This window comes from Camelus ferus, chromosome 2 (genome assembly GCF_009834535.1).
Source record: "Camelus ferus isolate YT-003-E chromosome 2, BCGSAC_Cfer_1.0, whole genome shotgun sequence".
NCBI lineage: Eukaryota > Metazoa > Chordata > Mammalia > Artiodactyla > Camelidae > Camelus > Camelus ferus.
In genome coordinates, this window is record NC_045697.1 from 11,858,129 (window position 1) to 11,881,890 (window position 23,762).

Genomic DNA, 23,762 nt, shown 5'->3' on the forward strand with positions numbered 1-23,762 from the left:
TCGTGGTACCCTCCTCCGGGAGCCTCCTCCTCTCTAGCCTCACGGACACGCGCACGCGCACGCCCGCACGCCCGCACGCCCCGGAGCACACGCCACAGCCTCGCGTCCCTTCCAGCACCGCCCAGTCCGCCGGCCCCGCCCCCTGGATCCCGCCCCGCCCCCAGGCGCACGCACGCTGGTCCTCGCCGAGCCGACAGCCTGCCCCTGGCGCACGCCTGGCACGCCCCCTGGCACCTGCCCCGCCTCCTAGGCGCGCGCCCGCAGCTCCCCGGAGGCGGGCTCCCAGGCGCGCCCCCGCCCTCCATGCGCCACGTGCTCTGTGGAGGGCGGTGCGGGGGGCCGAGCCGAAAAGATGTTCTTGCTGCCTCTTCCGGCTGCCGCGCGAGTCGCCGTCCGACATCTGAGCGTGAGGCGCTTCTGGGGACCCGGTCCCGCCGCCGCAGACATGACGAAGGTGAGGGGCCGCGGCTCGCTCCGGGACCGCCGCGAGAGTCCTGCCCGCGGGCGTCTGGGGCTTCCGGGTGGGTCAAGGCCGCGGTGACCCGGGCTTCTGAGCCAAGCTGCCAACATCGGCTAAAAGGAAAAGTTCCCTGCCTTTGCGGATCTCGGCTTTGGCAGGGGCAGACGGCGCGGGGCTGCCGATCCCCCCTGCATTCTCCCACGGGCTCTGTGCCGAGGGTGCGCTCTCCCTTCTCTTGTTTGGAAGTCCTAGGATCCGAACTCTGCGGCCGACGATGACAGCCTTAGCTATCGCTTTCTGAGCTCCCACTCTGTGTCGTGCCTTTATCTCATTATTTTGTGAAGTCCTGGCAGTCCCCTAGGGCAGGACGGTGCCAGGATTGCCCCCACTTTAGCCAGGAGGATGCCCAGGCTTGGTGCGGTGAACTGTCCTCTAGGATCCCAGAGCTGGCCAGTCACTGGCTCCGAGCTCCGCACCAAGACTTCCCTCCCCCGCTGACGATGGAGGCCAGGAAAACAGAGGTCTTCCGGGAGTAAACTGCCTGGAAGGGTTTCTGGAGAAAAATAACATCTCTCTAGGGCAAAGGGCTTTGCAGAGAGACCAGCTCTTTGTGAAATTAAAGGAGAGTGGCCTGCAGGAGACCCGCCTCTCCACCTACTTGAGCTCCGAAACGCTGTGAAGAGGGTTACTTTTCGGCTCTGGGGGATCTGAAAAAGGGAAATGGCTCAGTGGGAGGAGCACACACGTGGGAGTCACGCTTGAGGACCTGAAGGACTGTCCCTGGGGAGGAACGTTCTAGATAGGGCTTGAGCTCAGGCCTCCCCCTGAATCACAGGTGGCCACAGGAGGAGCGGTCTGTCCCCTGCTCTTTCCAATACCGTGGAAATAATCCTACTCAGGTAACATCTTGGCCTGTCAGTTCCCTACTTGGTTGCATGATGGAGTCCCAGACAGCGGGCAGTATTAGGAAAGTTAGAACCTAGAAAGGTTACCAACGCAGAGAAAGCCTGTTTTTTTTTTTTTTGATGGAAAAGACAGGACACTATTTGATCTAAGTCCCAGTATGATTTTTAGTGTAGAAAGGACAGAGGACTGTGAGGGAAGGCAGCCAAACGGGGACGGACTCTTGCTCAGTTCTGTTCACACGGGCTAGTATGTCAGACCAGGTTTCTGCTTCCTTATCCGTCAGGTGGGAAGAAGACTCCATGTTCTTTTCACCTCACAGACTTGCCGTAAATCAGAAAGCATTTTTAAAGTCATAAGTTGCTGTGCAAAGGCAAATGGTGATTCCTAGGTTTACTTCTTTATTTCAGGTGTTGGGGGCTGGTGCTTAAGCAGATGAAAGATACACCACTAAGTGCTGGACAGAAAGCTCTGCTCCTGCCCCTCCAGGGGAGGTGCATTCTTTTCCTGTCTCCCAGCCTGTGAGTTGGCCAGGGTGCAGATGCAGCCACTGGCATCGATTGGGATGGCATCCTAGAATATTGCAGATTTGCATTTGAAGGTTGTAGGGGAGGGAAAACTTAACCTCTACTTTCCTAGGTTCCATGTCTGCACTTAAGAATGAAATGGACATGAAGCAGATTAACAGGAGAAAGGCATACAAGTTTTATTTCATATTTTTATGCATACATGGGAATCTTCAAAAGGATAGTGAAGACTCAAAGAAGTCTTCAGGCCTCAAAGCTTATATACCCTTTTAAACAGAGGATGAGAAATTGTGGGGATGCGGGAAAGCAAAGGAAGCTGGGTTAGAGGCAGTACGTTGTGAGAGACTAGGAAATGTATGGGGGAGGATGAGGGTTATTTTAGTAGGTTTGTTTGCACAGGTCCATTTTGGTGTTGACTCCCAGTCTCTGGTGATAAGAATGTTCTCTGCCTGGTACAGAGAGAGAACCTTTCTCCTGGGAAATTTTATTACCAGATTTTGGGTAGAAAGGGGGAGGTCAGAGAGGCCTTCCTGCATCTGCTGTTTCTCAGCTGCCTGCAGCTCAAATTAATCAATATGCCCAAGTGGCATATTTTGGTGGTGGCATGTTTTGAGCCCCTTCCAGTTCTGACTTGCTTACAAATGGAATTGTTTTCTTAAACAAAGCACCTTTCTGCTCTTTATTTGAAAGTGAAAAAAGCCTTCTATGTTCTGAAAGCTCTTTCTTGGGAGGGGCCATGAAGACCCAAGACAGGTAGTCACTGTGGTCTTGCATTGGCAGGAATTTGAAGCTTTCAGGCATAATGTGAGTGTAGCTGACTGCCCAGCACTTGCTTCTGTTTTGGCTTTGTTCTTCTGTCCTTGACTGGAACATGGTTTGGATGAAATTGTTAGCTCATTTTGGAATTTGGGAACCCTTGAGGTCCTCTAAGGGATCTACCCTAATTATCTTCACCTTTCCTCCTGTTCTCAGGGCCTTGTTTTAGGAATCTATAGCAAAGAAAAAGAAGAAGATGTGCCCCAGCTTACAAGTGCAGGGGAGAATTTTGATAAATTGGTATCTGGAAAGCTGAGAGAAGTTTTGAACATGTAAGTATTCATCTATGGTTTCCAGTTTTTTAAATGCCCCGAAAGTGAAAGAGAGTATCTTTTCTGTGCTTTATTGTTAGTAGATGGAAACTGGCCAGTGTCTTCTCAGTGGAAGTGAAAGAATGTGTCTCTGGAATGCACATTGGTACTTTGTCAGTATCCCATGGGTCTACAGTTCTGGGAAATTAGGACACTTCAACGAAACCACAAACTTATTGTGACAGACTGACCCAGGAGGATCTGGAAAGTACCAGATTTCCTCAGCCCAGCCCCCTGGCTCCAGTTCATTTCTCCCCACCCTCTTTCTACCCACTTCCCCACCAGTCTCTCTATTTTCTATTTCCCTTCACTTGTAGGGAACAACAGGTCCTGGACTAGTTCAAGACAGCCTGAGGAGACTGTTCCTTTCAGTCACAAGCCTTGAGTTTCAAATCTAAAGGGACATGTGAATCGCCTAGGGGTGTAGTTAGATTGCACATTCTAGGTCAGTAAATCTGAGTGGGGCCGCAGATTCTAACCATTCCTGCATTAGCTGGGATCTGGGGAAGACAGGAAAACATTGGTGTTTCCACGTCCTTCTGAGCTGCAGGCCACATTTAACAGAAATAAAGGTATCAACCTAGTCCACTGCAACTTTATACTGTTTGGATTATAGATAGCCTATAGCATCTGACAGGTGTCATCTGATAATTAGAGCAATTAATTATCTAATCATTGGGTAGCAGAATTTGCATCCCCTATCAATTACCGGTGCTTCACCAGTAGGCTGCTCTCTGAAGTGCTTTGATTAATTCGTTAATTCAGAAGCTAACATATGCAGGTACAGAACAGCCTGGCCTTCCTGACTGACAGCTATTGGCTGCGGCACCAGCACCCCCTAGCTGTATGTTTGGCGCTGTCACCTGCTTTGTTTTGGAAATTGCCCAGTATCCCATCTGTGGATAAGCACCCACAAAACACCTCCAAGCCGAACACACTGCGGTCAGGTCAGCCTCTTAGGTTGGTGTCTTGCATCTTTTATTAGATTTAAGATTGAAGTCAGCTTCCACCCAGTGCTCAGCTCTCCTCTGCAGCCATGTGCTACCTGTCCACGGCACCACTTCCTACAGTCTTTTTCAAATAAGTTTGTATTAAATCTAATCTTGAAGTTTGCAGAATAGTTTTTGAGCTAGAATTAGAAGTGCTGCGTCTGAGAAATCTGGCCTCAGAGAATTCTGTGTTTTGATAAAAACATTAAGTGCAGCAAATTCATAGAAGTAGTAGTGCTGTAATAAGGCTAACGTTATGTCTGTGTGCATTCTCAAGGGAGCAGAGCAAACTGTAATTTTTATTTTATTTTATTTTATTTTGTTTTATTTTATTTATTTGTTTTAATGGAAGCACAGAGGATTGAACCCAGGACCTCATGCATGCTAAGCACATGCTCTGCCACAAAGCTATACCCTCCCCCTCAAACCAGAATTTTTAAAACAACTATTTCTTCTTGTTTCAGATCTGGACCACCCCTGAAGGCAGGCAAAACCCGAACCTTTTATGGTCTGCATGAGGTATGAGATGAAGATAAGGTTTATCTGGCAAACCCCTTAGAGAGCACCTACTATGTGCCGAGAATTGTGGCTGCAGAGTTGTGCAGAAAATTTTGCATCAGGTAGTATGTACAGTTTTACCCTGGTGTTAAGCCACAAGTATTATTTCAGATTGTAAAGAGGCAAATTGCTGTCAAAAAGTATTGCCTCTCGATTCCTCAATCTGCAGGCTGCTTTGGTTCAGCTGCCATCGCTGTGGTACTGACATCATAGAGTTATTTACAGGATTACCCTCACTCAACCTTTCAAACACACAGTTTTAAGATTTTACCAAGATAATAGGGCTTAAAAAAACAAAACCAAATTTCGCAGCGAGTTTTGCCCCATGTGGAGTTAAAAGTGGTTGTGTGCGAGCTCATGTCACGTTTCCTGCTGGAAATGGGTGCTTTCAAGACAGAAAGCGGCTGACTGTGTGTTTTTCTGGGAACAGGACTTCCCCAGCGTGGTGGTGGTTGGTCTTGGCAAAAAGGCCGCCGGAGTTGACGACCAGGAAAACTGGCACGAAGGCAAAGAAAACATCAGAGCTGCTGTCGCAGGTTCGTTAACTTTTGGACTTTCATCCTGATGAAAGATTCCTGAGGATCGCTCTGTAAGATTATCTGCCTCCCCTCTTTCTGACCTCTCACCATCCCCGCCTCTCCTATACTGACACAAACAAATCTCTTTACAAAGCTCCCCTTACCGAACGTGCTTGGCCTTATTTTAGATACAGAAGGTTAGCTTATGGAATTTTATTTGTCTATTTCTTTAACTTGTGTCTGGGGCTTTCATGACCATTTGTTCACTCGGTGTTGGCCTTAGAGCTCTACTTTGCCAAAAAGGCCTTCTTGTGATGCAGCCCTGGTGTGGCCCGACTATAAATCACATGGAGGCATCACATTTATAAATCAGGGAAAATGGACGCAAAGGGCAGGGCACTTGTTTATCGCTAGTTACCGGACGTGTGTGCCTGTCTGCGTTTGTCACGTGGATGGTGTGAAAGCTGCCCTTGGGTCCTTTCAGAGCTGAGCGCAGGACAGGGCCTTCACCATCGAAACTATGATTAAAGATACTTTGAAAACCATTGCTGAGGTAGTGATAATTAGCTTGGTCGATCTTTGGTCCTGTGTATTCATATGTGCTTGTTAAATTTACTGTCATGTTCGTGCTGGCTGATCATTTCATGACTTTTAGTTGGGAGATTCTGCTGACTTGAGCTTAATAAAATGCCCTGTTACTATGGACGTGGCTCAGTTCCTTGGATATAATTTTAGTGTTGTCACTTCTCTGACATTTTTTTCAACCTGGGAAGCTCCTGGGGGCTGGGCCGTGTCACCAGGAGATCCTGCTGTTTCAGAAGTGGTTCTAGCAACAGCAGCCTCTCCGAGGAGCTGGAGCAGTCATCTTATCTGTCGGTCTGTCCTGCCTCTCACTTGTGGGTGTGTGCCCATCCTCACTGGACAGCAGGGGAGAGGGAGGCTCAGGGTGCAAGGTCAAGTGTCCGCTGGGATTTGACCCCCCACACCACGTCCCTGCCTTCTGCTCTCCAAGGTGTCTCTGTCTGACTGTTTTCCGGTCCCTCTGTCCCTGGGCAGCGGGGTGCAGACAGGTTCAGGAGCTGGAGATCCCCTCCGTGGAGGTGGACCCCTGCGGAGATGCACAGGCCGCGGCCGAGGGGGCACTGCTCGGGCTGTATGAGTGCGACAACCTGAAGCAAAAAAAGAAGACGGTCGTGTCGCCGAAGCTCCATGGAAGGTGAGGGGACAGACCAGGGACGCATGCATTCCCCGTGCTCTGGCAGCGGGGCCTTTTGGACACTAGCTGCCTCTTTTCCGTGTCCAGCACTGCCATGTGGCTTGTCTATGGCTTCCTCATCACTGTAGCCGTTTCAGGAGGTTGATGACTGTCCCCATGTTCTGCCCCTGGCTTCATCCTGTGCATGTCTCTCCTGTGACTCTCCAGACCCTCCCTGCTGCCTGGCTCCTAGGGATTCAGCCGCGGGAATAAGATGACAGATGGGTCCCAGCAGCTTCCGATGTGGATCATTTCCATCTAACCAGCACCTGCTCGCACTGTGCTGAGTGCCAGAGAACACGGATGAAGGGATACATCCTTGCCCTCATGGTCTAGTGGGGAGACTTGTCTTTGAGCACCAGCTATACTCCAGCCCTGTTCTGGGTTCTGGGAGATGAGGTCCCTGCTGTTAGGAGGGGAGACCTTCAGGAGATGGTGCTGGGGGGACAGCGGGCATCTTCGTACAGCCTGGTGGTTGGCAACTGTGATGAGAACGAGGGCTCAGTGACCCGTCAGCCTGGCTCTGACTCTGGCTCCCACTTCCTGGCCGGGCGACCTCAGTGACGTGACTGCAGTCTCTGCACCTCATTTCCCTCGTTAGTTGAGTAGAGTTGTAATTCCGATTTTGTGGGGCTTTTATGATCGAAAGACAAAACCTGTCAAGAGAACCCTGTAAATGATGCGCGTTGTTTTCCCTTCCCGTGCCCCATGGTGCGGGAGGGCGGGTGGGGAGGGCCTCCGGGTCCCCGCCAGGACTGAGCAGGGCGTGCTGGCTCTGCAGTCACCCCTGGGACCGCAGCACTGCTGACGCAGCGAAGGAGGGTGAAGTGGGCCTTTTTGTGGAGACCTCTGCCATCAGTTTGGGTGGTGGACTTGGAGGCCCATCGGTCCAACCCCCTCTTTATACAGGGAGGATGCTGGGGCTCCCCTGGCTCCCCTAGGCCCTAGTGGGGGACCGTGTTTTCTAGCTCTGTATAAACTCTAGCGGCTGCTGCCCCGGGTCGAATCACAAAGGATGAATCCGGGTCTCGTGTGTCCATCATTTTCAGTATGAGCCCCTGAGCTGTGCCAGCACTCAGTGTTCCAGGGAGGCTGTCTGACCATGACCTTGTGCTTTCTCCTGCCAGTGGGGATCAGGAGGCCTGGCAGAGGGGGACTCCTCTTTGCTTCTGGGCAGAACTTGGCCCGCTACCTGATGGAGATGCCTGCTAATGAGATCACGCCAACCAACTTTGCTGAACTGATTGAGATGAATCTCAAAAGTGCTAGCAGTAAAACAGACGTCCACATCAGGTAACTCAGGATTATGTCACAGACTCGTGGGATGTTAGGGCCAGAAGAGCCTCACAGACCCTAAAATCCAGTGCTCTCACTATTCAGAGAGTTAACTTCAGACCCAAGAGGTGAGATGACCCCCCCAGCAGCTGCACACAAGCTGGGACGAGGGCTGTTTGAGGTTCCTTCCATCGTGTCTTGCCTTGCCTTGGAGAGAGTGTCATGACTTCACACTCCATAGTGTGTGTGTGTTGTGTGTTGTGTTTTGTAGCGGTTTTACTGAAATTTAATTCATGCATAAAATATGCAACTCAGTGATTTCTGGTCCATTCACAGAGTTGTGCTGCCGTCACCACAATCGATTTTAGAACATTTTCGTTACCCCCAGACAGGAACCTTTTGCCCATTAGCAGTCCCCTTCATTTCCCTCCCCGCCAGACATCAGTTTCATGGACATTTGGATTCTTCCACTTCTTGGATCTGATGAATAATGCTGCTGTGAGCATCTGTGTACCAGTTTTCGTGTGGGCATGTTTCCATGTCTCTTGGGCAAGTAGCTGGGAGTTGAATTTGTTGGATCAGATGGTAACTCTTATCTTACCTTTTGGAGGAACTTAACATATTATGTTTTGTTTTGGTTAATTCTTCCTTGTCTTTTCTCTTTTTGACATACATGAGGAACACAGCACACCTGACTTGGCATGGAGTGAGTCTCCGCCTGGTGGAGTCCCTTAGCTGGATTAGATACCAGAGCTGGGGTGTGGTCAGCAGCTAGGCTGTTGGACATAAAAGGCAGTCCCTCTAGGCTCTGTTACCCTCCTGGGAACTCCTTGTAACCCTTTAAGCCAAGTCTGAGTGTTTGGGAGTTTATGATGAAAATGAATAGCTATTTATTTGCTTTACCTGAAGAATCCTTTACTATGGACGCTGTTTCTCAAGGGAATTTCCATTGAAAAAGAAGACAGTATTTAATTGTAATTAGAGGTCACATTTTTTTTTTTCAAGAAGAGCCCCTACAGTCTAGACAGAGTGAAGAAAAGGTGTAGTCTATAGAAAACACAGTATTAGAGCTTGATAAAATTTCTGGAGTGGCCACTATGTATTCTGTAGCAATGTTTAGTCTCTAAAAAGGTATCCTAGCCAAGGCAGTTCCTTGTTTTATTTGAGGAGACACCAGAGCTGCTTTGTGTCAGCAGATTGTGGCTGTGTGGCCATGGTAAGGGCACCTCCTCTGTGTCTGGGAACTTGGCACATAAAGATGGGTGGCGGGGGTCCTTGTCTCCAGAGAACTGAGGACCTTGTAGGAAGGAACAGGCAGGGAAATGTGGGGCCCGGGGGGTGCTGCAGGAGCAGGGAGGTGGAGAGGGCTGTGGAAGAGATGAAAAGGCACCTTAGCAGAGGCAGGGACGTTGCTTAGAAGTTAACAGCAGGGCTTGTGGAGCAAAGGGAAGGCGGCCAGAGAGGAGGGGGGCGGGTAGGGTGTAACCCCTCAAACTGCAGCAGCTGCATCAGACCCGCTCCGGCACGGGTGGGAGCAAGTCAGAGGAATGCAGACTGTACTGCCAGAAGGGCAGGACTTCAATAAAACATCAAGCACTGAGTTTGTGATTAAGAATACCCACATTACCCAGCCCTGCTGCTTTTGAAGTGATTTTTTTTTTTAGTTGTCGTACCTGCCATTTTTGTATTCTTTTCCCTCTTAAACTTGGGCGGCCATCTCCCCATGACGAAGGCCTAGTTTAATAGTTTGAACAAACGGCTAGGAGCGTCCTTGGACGTGGTTGTTTCTGGTCTGTGGGAGGGTAGGATTTTTCCCACGGCCTAATTACTGTGGCCAGAAGTCAGTGCAGGGCCCTTCCGTGCCCCCGGCCTAGGAGGAGTCACCCTACGGCGTCTGCCTCCTGGTTGGCACCAAGGACTCTTCCCGTTGAATTACCTGCATCGAGCCCAGGTTTATTAAGTAATAACTAGTCTTCCCCCTTTGATACGTCTTCTCAAACTGTGAGAAATAGTCTGACTACATTAAAAAGATTGAATTTCAGCAATTCTGTAAAAACAAAGAAATGGGCCTTGTAGTCTAAACAGTGGAGTGTAGCTTTGTTGGGTTTTTTTTGTTTATCGATTGGTTGTTGCTTTGTCTTTTATAGAAAGACCAAAAATAAAACAGTAGGCCCCTTAGCTATCTTTTAAGCTCCTTTATCATCTCAGAGCCTTGTTGACTTCATCTTTAAATTAAAACTGTAGAAATATGTGAGTGGGTTAGGGGCAAACTATCAAATAATTACCTGATGTCACATTACATATCATACATGGATCCTCTTAGTAAGTCTATAGCTAATCTCTTGATGGAGGTGTCACTGATCTCATTTTATAGATGGGGGAACCAGCTCAGAATGAAGGGACTGACCCAGGAATATACAGAAAACAGATAGGATGTGATAATTAAAGCACTAATATGTGTGTATTTTAAGAGCTTGTGTGTTACACTTTATTTTACACACAGATGAGTTTATTCTCAGTCATTTTGAAATAGAGATAGCAGCATATATTTACTTTTTTTCTTTTCTGCCCTGTAGACCCAAGTCTTGGATTGAGGAACAGGAAATGGGGTCATTCCTAAGTGTGGCCAAAGGGTCCGATGAGCCTCCCGTCTTCCTGGAAATTCACTACAGAGGCAGCCCCGATGCAGGTGAACCACCGCTGGTGTTAGTCGGGAAGGGAATCACCTTCGACAGGTATGCCTTTACTGTATCTGTGCTTTGTATTGTGGTGAATGCTTCGTATGCAGTTGTATTATTTGGTGTATAATTTGCTTCAAAAGCCTGGTTTGGGTCAGATCTTATGTGTTATTTTAAATGTATTAAGCTCCCACTTAAAAACTGCCTGCTGTCAGGCCCTTTACATATATTAGCCCCAGTCTTACCCCCAGGAGGTGGGCACTGCAGACATTCTACAGGGAAGGAATCCATGACTTGGAGAGGTCAAACAGTTTGTTCAAAGCCCTAAAAATAACAGAGTTGGAAGTCAAACTCAGCTGTGTCTTTAAAATGTCTTAAAATCTTCCCCCCACACACTGATTCTCCTGTGTACATATTGAAGACTGCTGTGGATGATGAGGCAGCCGTGTGGGTCATGCTGTCTTCCCTTTGCTGACTTCAGAGGACTTTTTTTGCTGACCAGACTAGCTTTGATTAATCGTATTAAACCATAAGTATTCCTTAGAATTGGAAGCTCACTCTAGTTATTTCAACCAAGGAGAAGCTGAGTTGGTGTTTCCCATGGAAAGCATTTGCTACTAAATACTAGTTTCAGGGGTGCTAATTAAATGTGAGACGTAAGAAGAATCACTTGATCAGAAAGCTAGGTTAGATTTTGGATAACAATCCTTTATCAGATCTTTCTTTGGCAGATTGTTTTTCCCGTCTGTACCACGTCTTCTTGTTCTCTTGATGGTGTCTTTTGAAGAGCAGAGGGTTTTCATTTTATGATGTCCAGTTTATCAATTCTTTATTTCATGGATCATGCCTTTGATGTTGTATCTAAAAAGTCATTGCTGTATCCAAGGTCATCCAGATTTTCTCCTGCATTAGCTTGTAGGAGTTTTATATCTTTTTTACATTTAGGTCTGTCATCCTTTTTGAGTTAATGTTTGTGAAAGGTGTAAGGTATGTGTGTCTAGAATCGATTTTTGCATGTGGATGTCCAGTTTTTCAGCACCATTTGAAGAAAGACTATGTTTTCTCCATTATATTGCTTTTTTCTTTGCTGGAAATCACTTGATTTTATTTATGTGGGTCTATTGCATTCGATATTTTTTATTTCTAGCACATAATATAATACAGAATATATTTTTTCAAAACATCGTATTATAATTACTGATATATAAATAAAATTTATTGTTTTTAACCAGGGGAAAAAACAAAAAAAAACTAGGTTAGATAAAACAAATGAGTTTTTTATCTTGTTTTGTCTTAACTTTGTCAGGACTTCTTGGGGGTCTAGAATATAGCATCTTCTAAATTTCCTTTTTTTTTTTAAATTGAAATATAGTTGACATCTAAATTTCCTTTTGAAGGGAATTTGTATCTCAGGGAATCGTGGTCCATGGAAACTGCTTTGGAAAATGCTGCTAGAGATCCCAAAAATCTTGAGGTCCTAGTCCATTTTTGCACTCATTCAGGAATTCTGCCTGAAACGTGGTTTGAATCTTATCCTTACAAGAGTGCTTCTAGGCACTGTGATGCCTTGTCCTGGGCAGAGCTGGCCGCCAGGGCGGTCTTCCTTGTACCAGCAGGTTGTAACGCCTCTTGTTCACTGGTTCACGTTCCCTCCTGTAAGGCGCTGGTCTCCCAATGGTCTTCATTATGTAGCCCATCAGTGAAAGATCCCAGCTCATACCATTTGAAATAGGCACATTTATTTATGTTACATGCATATACTGTTGTAGTAAAGTATTATAAAAAGGTACAGCATATAAAAATTAGAGATTGAAAGTTAAGTTGTCTTTAAATGTCTTGCTAATTAAAATGGTTTTATACTATCATGGGCTAGAATCTTAATGCAAACATTGATGCTCAGGGTGAAGTTTATTGTTAATTTAAATCCATATTTGAATTTTTTGCTATGGGAATATTGAGCAAGGAGGCCTGACCTGGTCTTTTGGGTTTAGAGGAGGCTTCCTAGAAGGAGTGTCAGTCTTAGCGTAAACGGTTAAGGACAAGGGAGTTGGTCGTGCTGGGAGCAGGGCCGGGAAAGAGCAGGTGAAGGCTGCAGGCGGGAAGGAGGAGGGACCTGGGACCGATGGAGTGCCAGAGTGGCCGCGGCTGAGCATGGCTGGGGGAAGGGACGAGGTTCAGCTGGAGACGTAGCCAGAAGCTGGGTTGTCCTGGGCCTGGTTAGATTTTGAACTTTGCTCTAAGAACAGCTGGAAGTAACTGCAGGGTGTCCAGCAGAGGGAATGACGTGAGAATTATATATACAGTAAAAGCCACCCTTTAAGTGTTTAGTGCAACGAGTTTGACAAATTCATTCACCCTTGCAGCAGCCACCACGATTATGAAAACAGAACATTTCCCTGATGCCCCCAAAACCTGCTTGGGGAGTTTGGGGGCGATGCTCTTTGGCAGTCACTTCCTCCCCCACCCCCTACCTGGACAACCAGTCATCTTTCTGTTATTGTAGATTCGTTTGGCCTCTTCCAGAAACTCATACACATGGAATCTTTTCTGTCTGCCTCCTTTCTCCCAGCATATTATCTCTGAGGTTTAACCATGCTGTGGGTCGTAATCTGTTCCTTTATATCACTGAGTAGGGTTCCATTGTGTGGAAATATAAACATTTGTTTATCCAGCCATCTGTTGAGGGAAATTGGTTTGTTCCAGTTTGGGGTTATTAGTAATAAAGCCAAGACCATCTGTAAGCCTTTGGGTGGGCAGAGGTTTACCTTACTCTTGGGTAAATACCTAGGAAAGGAGGACTGAGTTGTATAACCACCTGTTTAAGTTTGTAAGAAACTATCGAACTTTTCCAAGCTGGTAGTACCATTTTGCATCCCCACCACCAAAGTACAAGGATTCTGCCAACATTTGATGGTGTCGGTCTTTTTATTTCTTGCCCCTGCAGGGAGTGTGTCTTGGTATCTCTGGAGTTTATGTTGCACTTCCCTGACTAATGATGTTTAGCCTTTTTTTAATTCGTACATCACCTTTAGTGAAGTGTCTGCTGAAATCTTTTACCCTTTATTATAGGAGTGTTTGTCTTATGAGTTACAGGGTTTTTTTTTTTTTAATGTATTCTAGATACAGGCCCTTTGTCAGACAGATGTGTTGAAATATTTTTTCCCATTCTGAGGCTTGCCTTTTCATTTTCTTAAGTGGTATCTTTTGAAGAGTAGTTCCTAATTTTGATGAAGTGTAATTTATCAAGCTTTAATTTTATGGTTCATGCTTTTTTTGCTGTGTTTAAGAGAATATTGCATATGCCAAGTCAGTGTTTTCTTCAATAATTCCTACGGTTTTAGCTTTTAAGGCTATGTGCCATTTTGAATTTTCGTGTATACTTATAAAAAGCATTGAAGGTTTTTTTTTTCCTATATGGGTATCCATTTATTTCATCACTATTTGTTGAAAAGACTGTCCCTTCCTCCATTGAAGTACCTTGGCACCATGTTAAATCAGTTGACTACATAATTGTGGGTCTATCTCTGGACACTGTTTCCTCCAGGACCTTGTGACCAAGTATCGATGGCTACAGCTTCGTCTTGAAATCTAGTAATAGGAGTCCTCCAACTTTGCTTTTCTTTGTCAAAATTACTTTGGCTACGTCCCTTGCATTTGCATTTCAATTTTAGAAACTGCTTGCCATTTTTTTACACACACACACACACAAAAGCCTACCGGGATTTTGTTCGAGATAGTTTTGTTTTATTTTGTTTTTGGTGAACATTTGGTAGTTGTGTAGGTAATAGAATGGAATTATCCTAGAGGGAGACCTGAACATATAGGAACCAGGTAAACTTCCAGATCACTGGTGGTGTAGCCTCAACTAGGAGGGATGCAGGAGAAAAGAGATGGATGGATTGGAGGCAGATCTAAAGGGTGAGCAGAGATGCCTGCTGACCTTGGACTGGAGGTTATCTAGAACGAGTCCTACAAAGAGTAGAACTCCCAGAAGAGAAGTGGCCTTGAGATAGATGTGGCGAGTAGTAGGACAGCCTCATGCACCATCATGCTCCCTTCACCCCCATGGGACTTCATGGACTAGGATGTACTTCTTTTCTTATTCTGAGCCATTAGATAACCTTATTCTAGGTGTAAATGACAACTCTGTAACTATAAAGTGCTTCTGAGGTGAGTAAGAATCAGGACCTGATTTCTAAGGCGAGCAGATGTTAGAGCAAGGAGCTGAGTGTCTGTCACCAGGGCACGTCCGCAGCAGATCCCAGTCAGAACTTAACGTCGAAGCCCCTGGCAGCTTGCGCAGTCAGTGGAGCAAGTCACTCTGGATTCTTACACACCAGAAGCAGAAAAGTCACTTGTTAGTTAAAGACGTCTGTCTGGGGAGGTGGCTTGGGTTTCTTGCCAGTTGAAACCTTTCTCAGCTCTTGTGTTTGGGCACCGTCCCTGAAGCTTTGGGTTAGCGTCTTCCTGGTGCCTGTGGCTGATGTGGGTTATTTTTTGCCACAGCAGGAGCCAGCACACCTCGGGGGTGGCAGAGGGAGTTGTTCTCCCCTGTCCTGTCCCCGTTGGGGGTGGGGGGGAAGGGGTCCTCCCAGTCTTCTGAAACCTGTCAGCTTTCTTTAACAATGTGTGACCTTCAGGTTCAATAAGTTGATTGATTCATAAAATTTGCTGAAAAGGCAAATCTACGTGGGTGTGAGGAGTTCGCGAGCTAATATAGAGATGGAATTTGAACAGCATTGATTGCATGATGTAACGTTTGGCTTAAATGTCACTCAGGCAGAAATAAAATGAGCTCAGATGCCCACCTGTATTTCTGGGATTATTTTTATTGAAACCATAAGCCATCTTTTAAAATGTTGAACTCACTCCAGGTGGCAGTTTGGAAATTTGATGGTGCTTTTGTGTGGTAGTTCACCCTGAGCTTACACATTCTTTTTGAAGAAAGTGGCTCCAGCCCTCTTCCTTGCTGTTATCATTACACATTGTCCTTTCCCCCCAGTGGTGGCATCTCCATCAAGGCGTCTGCAAACATGGACCTCATGAGGGCTGACATGGGAGGAGCCGCCACCATTTGTTCCGCCATCGTGTCTGCTGCCAAGCTTGACCTGCCCATCAACCTCGTAGGTGAGTGGGTAGCGGGGCCGGGTGGGGTGGGTCTCAGAGAGCTTCTGGAATCTGGTCAAATAGTAAAATGGAGACAAAAAGCATGATTTCTATTAATCTGAAAAGATCAAGAAATGGTTCTTAAATAGGTTTTCACGCAGCAGAAGCTGTCTAGCTGAGATAAGTGTTTTCTTGTCTGAACTGAGTTAAATGTGTTCTGCATGGTGGGCTGCAACTAGAATTGATTTGTTTTACTTCTGCAAAAAGTGGTAGCAGTCGAGGGCACAGAATGTCAAGTCTGCGGTTTGCTCCAATGGGAAATGCTCAGTAATCAGGCTGGTGATTACCTCACAGGGTTGTGGCCGATTAAATGCCTTGATACACACAAAATGCCTGGGATGGAAAAAGTGCTGAGTACGTAGCAGCAGTCTTTGTAGTACAGGGTGCCAGACACAGTGCTGGGAGGTTGCCTTGTACCGGGGTGCGGTGGTGGGGAGACTGAGGCCGAGTGACTTGCCCAGTGTCACATCCATTGCACGGGAAGGTAGGACTGCAGTCTGGATCTATCTGACAGGCCCTCCTCTCTCCTCCTCCTTTTTGCTGAACTATTGAAAGTGAGTTGCAGACATGATGACACATCACCCCTTGTACATGTCCCCTAAGAACAAGGACATTCTGTGTAATGACAGGATCAGTATCATTTCCGAGGATTGATATAGTAATTAAATTCAAACTGCCCAGTTGTCAAAAAAATGTTCATTTTCCATGTGTGTCTATACACCCACACATTTATTTCCATTTATTTTTGAAATCTGGGAGCCACTCTAGGATCACTCATTGCATATACGGTTGCCATGTCTCTTTAGTTTTCTTTAATCTAGAACCTATTTCTGCCCCCTTTTTTTCTCCCATGACATCAGCAGTTTTAAAAGTTCCAGGCTTTTCTTGTGATGCTCTGCAATGTGGATTTATTTATTTCTTCATGATAGAATCAGGCTGGACTTCTTGGGAAAGAATGCTACACAAGCGATGTGTGCTTCCTGTTGCTGGTGCACATCGTGTCGCCTGGGACACGGGCGACGCTAAACCTGACCACCTGGTTAACGTGCTATCTGTTGGCCCACTGGCGACCTCGGTCCCACGAGTGGCACATTTGGACCCAGCGCGCTCCATTTTCCTTCATTTATTTTTTTTAAAGGTTTGGCCCCTCTTTGTGAAAATATGCCCAGCGGTAGGGCCAACAAGCCTGGGGATGTCGTCAGAGCCAAGAACGGGAAGACCATACAGGTTTGTAAGCGGCAGACGCAGCGCAGCCTCCGCGTTCAGGCGTTCCTGACGGAATCCCCGCGGAGCCACAGAAGCACCTCCAAGGGGTGCAGAGCGCGGGCTCCACGTGGGGGAGGGCGCCGTCTTCATCACGAGGAGCTTTCTGTGCAGTGGGAAGTGTTTCTTTATGGGAATTTTCAAGTTGGTTTTCCTACCTTACTGTTCCCCTTCTTCCTCTAGGCTGTACACACCAGTTACCGTGAATTTGCAGCCAGCCCCGCAGGGCGTGGCAGAGCAGTAAAAGTGCAGGCTGTTTTCTGAATAGACCTTTGCTGCGGTAACTTTTTCTGTTTAGTGACGTGTTCTGGGGGACAACACGTCCTGCACCTGGGGATGTGGCAGCCGGTCCTCCGCTGGGGCGTGTGTGTGCGTGACACACTGCCCAAAAACTGAGCCTCTGTTTAAAAGAAGGGGAGATGATGTAGGTGAGGTTGCTGACGTCTCAAGAGTCCCCCTGTCTGGAGATACATACTTTCGTACATCTTTCTTAAACCCTTTAGTTTATTTGCTTTTAGAAATCTTGACCCTTCCTCTTACAAACCTATTGGTAGAACCAGACACTTCTATTTATTTCACTGTCCAAAGTCAGCAGCATTTGGTCCTCAGCTCTGGTACCGGGACGATTACCTGATGTTTGCTCTTCAGATTAAATATGTTCCTACTCTAGCGGAAGTATGTTTTTGATACTCGATGCCAAACGTCACACCAGCTTTTTCTTACTTTTAAATTAAACATTGTTGTGAGTGTCTAATTTTTTATTCACTGCTTGTACCATCTTACCTTTTTTTTTTTTTGACCCTCCTCTCTGCAGGTGGACAACACGGATGCCGAGGGCAGACTCATCCTGGCCGACGCGCTTTGCTACGCGCACAGCTTTAACCCGAAGGTCATCATCGATGCCGCCACCCTGACAGGTCAGACAGCGAGCTTTTCCTGCTTTTGTTGGAAGGAGCCTCATTGATTGGTGCCGAGTGCACACACTGTACTCGGGACATTATTCCCCTAAAAGTTGGCTCGTTCCATTTGCATTCAAATGTCTTTCACCGAAAGAATCGTTCTGTGGTTGTAAACTGTTTCAGATAATAGGTTGGTTGTTTTAAAACATCCCAGGCTGTTATCTTTAAAAAAAGAAATAACAAGTGGGTCAGGTCAGTCCATCCAGAGTGACATTGAAAAATGATGCTAAGAGATGTTTTCTGTTACCATGGCCATTGGATACGTCTGAAAGGATAGGTGCCGAATCCCCAAATCGGCAGTTGTTTTTATTAAGCATAATGTCACTGGGTGTTTTCTGAATTTGTGTACTTGCTGTTACACAGAAATAAAACGCTGGGGGTAGGGTGGTCAGATCCTCATTCCGCAGAGACAGGGCAGGGTAATGTGCCGTGTGAGGCATGGTGGCTTTAAGGCCACCCCAAGGGGGGCTCCCAGCTGTGCACCTTACTAGCCTGTCAGCCTTGAGCAAGTTCCCTGATCCCCTCAACCATCAGCATGTGGGGAGAAGTCTGTTTGCTTCACAACGTCATGAAAATCGGAGGGAGTTTCTGGAAGGCCTCTTTACTACAGCGCCTGCCTGTGGCAGACACCACCACTGGCTCTGTAATGAACAGATGTTCAAAGGGATGACAGTGGGCATGGCCTTATTGCAAAAACCCAGTGTTTGTAATCTTGCATCCAACAGTTCTCTTTCTAGGAATTCACTCTGTCTCTGCCTCTTTTAAGATTAAAATTCAGATCATTTTTTATCCTTTGGTTTTAATTCTTCCTCTGATCATGTGAGCCTTTAACAGAAATAGGTTCATGTTTTCCTTTTATGTGGTTCTAACAGTAGTCCACGGTTTTATTCGCTAAGAGTCCCTTTTTCAGGCTGGCGACATAGTATTTTTATGGTCTTTTGTCTCCCTGTTCAGTTCAGCAAATCTGGCTTGCGGTCAGTGCTCATCTTCTCCATGCGAAAGTTAAACACGGACGCAAGGCTCTTATGGGCTGGAGAGGAATCCTGTCTTGAGGACAAGTGAATATGGGTGGGAAAAGCCACTGACTTGAAGCCAAGCAGTAATGAGCATGTACGTGTCACTCGAGATGTAGCCCCCAGTCATCTAGACAGACCACAGGCAGAGAATAACCAGCACCCACTGCAGTACCTGGAATGTAGTGGGTGCCTTGAATGGTAGTCGACACAGTATTTAATTCCTGCAGATGGCTGCTTCAGAACAGAGGCGAGGCCTGCATCTCGTGGGGAAAGGTGGTCAGCAGATCCTCACACTGACAACAAGCACAGAGAAGCTGAGTTAAAAGGAATCCGTGAGAGCCTGTGCAGTTGAGGATTTGACAGGTCTGGGAGGGCAGGCATCTCGTCTTGAGAAGTGCTACTCTAGCCAGGATCAGAAGGAGTCATCACCAGGGGGAGAAGGAAGGGAAGAGAGTCCCCCCACCCCCAGAGGGCACCATAGGAGGGGGCAATGGGAACAGGATGGAGAAGAGCAGAGTGTGCCTGGGGCGGGGATGCTCCAGGCCAGTTTGCTGGCCTTGGCGTATTACGGGATTTAGTCTGGAGCCAAGTGCAGCGGGAAGCTACTGAGCAGTGTTGAGTGGGGATGATAAGGTCACGTTTGCACTGTGAAAGGGTCCCTGGCTGCCGTGGGCCAAATGTGTGGGGGAAAGGCCAGAGGAGACGGTGGCAGTCAGGGAGGCTGGTGGGCAGTGCGGGGTGGCAGACTCTCACAGATGTGTAAGTGTGCCTGTTAGGGATGCGTGTCTGCATTTGGCCTCAAAATAATCTATCGGATCTGGGGGGTTTAGGTGAAACAAGTTTACCTGTGACTCAATAATTGCTGGTGCTGGCTAATGAGGACTTGCATGTCCATTAAATTATTCCCTTTGCTTTGTGTATATTTGAAGTTTTTCACAGTAAGTTTTTTTTTTTTTAAACTATTACAATAGTCCAGTGGTAGATGATGGTGGTAGCAGTCATGGTGCAGGGAAGAGGTTTGGTTTGAGAGATAATTGGGAGGTAGAGTCACAAAACCCGAAGGAACTAATGACCCAAACAGATCCAAGTTGCTCAGGTGTCATGTGGAATCACAGGTTTTTACATACAAGTCACTACCTCAAAACTGATTTGCTTTAAATTGTCAACTGTTTGCAATTTCTTACTATTATGTAATTTTAATGTAATTTACTTGTGATTTCTTGGGAAAAATATGCAGTCCAGCATCCTAGTGGCACAGAGCCATCTGGTCCTGAAGAAGTGCTGCTCCCTCCCCGGGGCTGGGGTCCGTTTACATCACTGTGGTCCTGTATGTGGCCACAGAGATTAACCAAAATTAACAAAATGAAACAAGGGCTCTAAGCTTTATGTCTTAAATCAGAGACGTGCGCAAACACTTATCCACAGACATGCAAGCAGAGGGGATTATTCAGTGGTGTCAGACAGCCACTAATCCTAACTGCAAAGAAATTTAAGGATGTGGAAAGTATTGTATGTTGTTAAAAAAAGTGAAGTTTACACAACAGAGTATATATACTATCTGAGTTTCAGTTTTCCTTGGGGGAGATGCTAACCAGTCGTTCATGCAAAATCATGGGTAAGGATTAAGGTGCCACCTGGACATGCCTTGCATTATAGGCAGCAAGTGCCACCTGTGAAAACTGTAGGATTTATCGCATCTTAAAAGTGGCATCTCCTCTGATGTTCCATGAGTGTCCTGGTAGTTAAGGATGGTGGGTTCTGCTTTTTCCTTCCAATAAATACAGAACTCATAAGCGCCAGGCAGTGTATATGCTTAGAGTCAGCTGTGATCCCTGCCCCAGAGCTTACCACTGGGCCCAGCAGATCACAAATGAAACTGCCCGAAAATGATACCGAAACCACTGGAGATGGTGCTGGGCTGCTGCGCCTGGCTGCTGGCATTCAAGAGTGTGCTCGGGAGAACCTGAAAAATCTGAATTTTGTAACTTGATTTTTTTCTTTTAACGTGTTCATTTTAAATGAGAAATCAGCCAGTGGGACACACTTGGGGAAGGAAACAAAGATGAAACAGAAAAACATGATGAAAGTCTTGTAGGAGATAATTACTGAGATGTGATTAAAAATATTAAAAAAATTAGAGATGCCTAAATATGGATTAGTAAGTAAATTATGACATGTTCACACTCAGAGACATTGCAGATTTGATTCCAGACCACTGCACGAGAGTGAATATCGCGATAAAGTGAGTCACGTAAATGGAGAGACTGAACGCTGACCAGAGGGCTGTGTCTTGCAGGTGCCATGGACATAGCTTTGGGGTCTGGTGCCACTGGGGTCTTCACCAATTCTTCCTGGCTGTGGAACAAACTATTTGAGGTAGGAATAATGCATAGAGACCTAAATGAAGGAGATGATTTAATTCTTCTAGCCTTGGAAGGCTTCATTTTTTTCAACCCTGTGTTTGTGATTTTTATGTTGTAGATTTGCCTTTGAAATGAAAATGCAGTAAACTTGGTTCAGTGTGGTTTTCTATAAATGTTCCAAAATTACGGGTGTGATGCCACATGCCCCCTCCTCCAGGAGCCTCAGAATGACGGGGAAATGACTTACAAATACTGTGGCCATACTGTCGAGTCCCTGATGTAGAAAAGGTTAAGAGGACAGCTTTTTAAAGGAAGGAATGGCCTTTAAATGTATACGTGTCATGAGTCAAGTAGGGAAGCCCGGGATCCTCAGCAGGCAGTAAGAAGGACACCTTTGTGGTTCTCTGTGCCTCCTTGGAGCCTGTTCCCAGCCAGCCTCTTCCAAACAGCAGTCTCCCACATCTGTCATTACACAAAGTAACAAGGTCATTTTGTCTTAGGATCTGGCTTTCTGTGGTGCAGTTCCAGGCATGTGTTTCCCCTGCACACTGAGGCCACAAACGTCACAAAGACTGTTTCACCCTAATCAAACCAGCAAAGCTTGTCTGCACTATAGGATACCAGCTTATTAATTTGACTGAGACCAATAATATTAGCTTGATGATTTTAGCAAATGCTCTACAAATTAGTGGGACTGTTTTTACAACATCCTTGGTTTCGTTTATAATTCACAAGAAAATCTTTTGATTAACTGGAATGACTCTGGAATCTGTTGTGTAGCTTCACTGTTTGTTCTCCAGGCCAGCATTGAGACGGGAGACCGTGTCTGGAGGATGCCTCTCTTTGAACATTACACAAAACAGGTCGTAGAATGCCAGCTTGCTGATGTTAATAACATTGGGAAATACAGGTATGTGGAGTGGGCTATAAAAGGACATTTTTACAGTCATCATTGGTTGCCAAAATGACTGTTTTCAATTTTAAACCCTTTTCACAAAATGTTCAGCTATCCAGATTTCCTTATGCCGAAGTGCTCGTAAGCATTCATTTCTCTTTTATTTTCAAGGTATTTCCCAACTGGTTCACAAAATTTGGCATGTTTTCAAATCTAAAGGTCATTTTAAGCAAAATGTAAGGGAAGGAGATGGACAAAATGGTCATTACCAGAGGAAACAGCATTTATCCTTTACTGCTTAAAGCTATGTCTAAAGATAAATATCCTGAAAGTGATTTCTGGGTTTTCTTAATAGGTCTCATTAACTTTGACTTTGCTCTCTGGTCATAGAAGCCACTTGGCAAGGATGGAGGATCTTAATAAAATGTTTAGTGCACATTTACCTGGGGTTAAATAGTGATTTTTGTCTCTGTCTTTAGATCTGCAGGAGCGTGTACAGCTGCAGCCTTCCTGAAAGAATTTGTGACTCATCCTAAGTGGGCGCATTTAGACATAGCAGGTGTGATGACCAACAAAGATGAGGTTCCATACCTGCGCAAAGGCATGGCTGGGAGGCCCACGAGGACCCTGATCGAGTTTCTGCTTCGGTTCAGTCAAGACAGTGCTTAGTTCAGGTGCTCTGAAAGTCCTTCATTCTGTCTTAAATGGGCAAGAGAGCTTCTGAACACTTTTGAAGGAATAGATAAAAATCTTTTAAGGGAAACAAAGGATGGTATTTAAAAACATAGAGCAAAATGAAATTTGTATGCCTTTTTTTTTTCATTTTATGCAGAGATTTAGAAAGGTAAAGTTAATATCTTGCTTGACAAAGATTTTTAAGATCCTCTATGAAATGATGACTTTTTAAAAGCTACCTAATCACTTTTCAGAGTATATGTTTGTAACTGAGGAGCAAAACTGTATTTCAGATTTGTGATGCTGGGAATATGAACAAACTAAAAGTTGCTGTGCAATTGTCAGAAACAATAAATCCAACTTTTCTGCACTCTCTGCTGTGGCTCTGGTATTTACTTACATATTACCATAAACCCAGTGATGCTATAATGTAACTTGTCTCTTTTGGCTATTTTATATGAACGAAGTCATTAAGTTGGGGCACAGTGATACAGGTATTTTCTCAATGTTAATAATTTTGGGGCACTCAGTGATGAGCTTTTGATTTTGTGAGGCAGGTACTATTATCCTCATATTACAGATGAAAAAATGAAGCACAAGAGAGGGTTAGCAACATGCCAACGATGTCACCAAGCGAGTAAGTGGGAGAGCAGAAATTTAGGCCCAGGCAGTCTGCCTCCAGAGCTGGCATTCTTAATTGTTGTAATGCTTTCTTTCAGTTCAGTGACTTGAATGGATGTGGAATTTATTTGAAATACTGAAATAAGACCACAAAAGGGACTGTCAATGGGTAAACTATTTGCTTACCACCTGAAACTACAACCAGTAAAAATTCCATTTGTTCAGATTAAGAAGAAAGCTTTTCCCTTTCCACATTTGTATTGTGTAAATCAAATTACCCACAAATAGGATCTATGTCTTTTTTCTTTTAAGACTTTGAAAACGTTTGACAGGGAAAGCTCTTTATTGGAGATATTTTTAATATTTAATATTTTAAAAACTTGACATATAAGAGGACATTATGTGCCTAAACTGGCTTATACAGAAGGAATGGCAATGGATATGCATATCCATGTTATTTATTAGCATTAAAATCAGGCAGGAAGAGTGTGTAAACGCAGGTTCCTCCGGGTAA

At 45.7% G+C, this 23,762-nt stretch overlaps 1 protein-coding gene and 1 long non-coding RNA gene across 2 annotated transcripts; one reads left to right on the forward strand and one right to left on the reverse strand.

Moving 5' to 3' along the window:
* Positions 1–295: 295 nt before the first annotated feature.
* Positions 296–23,000, forward strand: LAP3 (leucine aminopeptidase 3). Its single transcript, XM_032494547.1, is given in 14 exon segments — positions 296–454; positions 2,863–2,978; positions 4,471–4,525; positions 4,995–5,100; positions 6,139–6,298; positions 7,465–7,489; positions 7,491–7,630; positions 10,189–10,347; positions 15,293–15,417; positions 16,595–16,683; positions 17,534–17,636; positions 20,991–21,070; positions 21,858–21,967; positions 22,432–23,000. Coding segments are annotated over 14 exon segments (1,560 nt in total). The 5' UTR covers positions 296–352; the 3' UTR covers positions 22,622–23,000.
* LOC116668070 lies at positions 15,351–20,660 on the reverse strand. The gene is made up of 4 exons (XR_004325148.1): positions 20,543–20,660; positions 19,905–20,019; positions 18,867–18,987; positions 15,351–15,468 (listed from the first exon to the last, which is right to left on the reverse strand). It is a non-coding gene; the product is annotated as an uncharacterized LOC116668070 (long non-coding RNA).
* Positions 23,001–23,762: the final 762 nt, after the last annotated feature.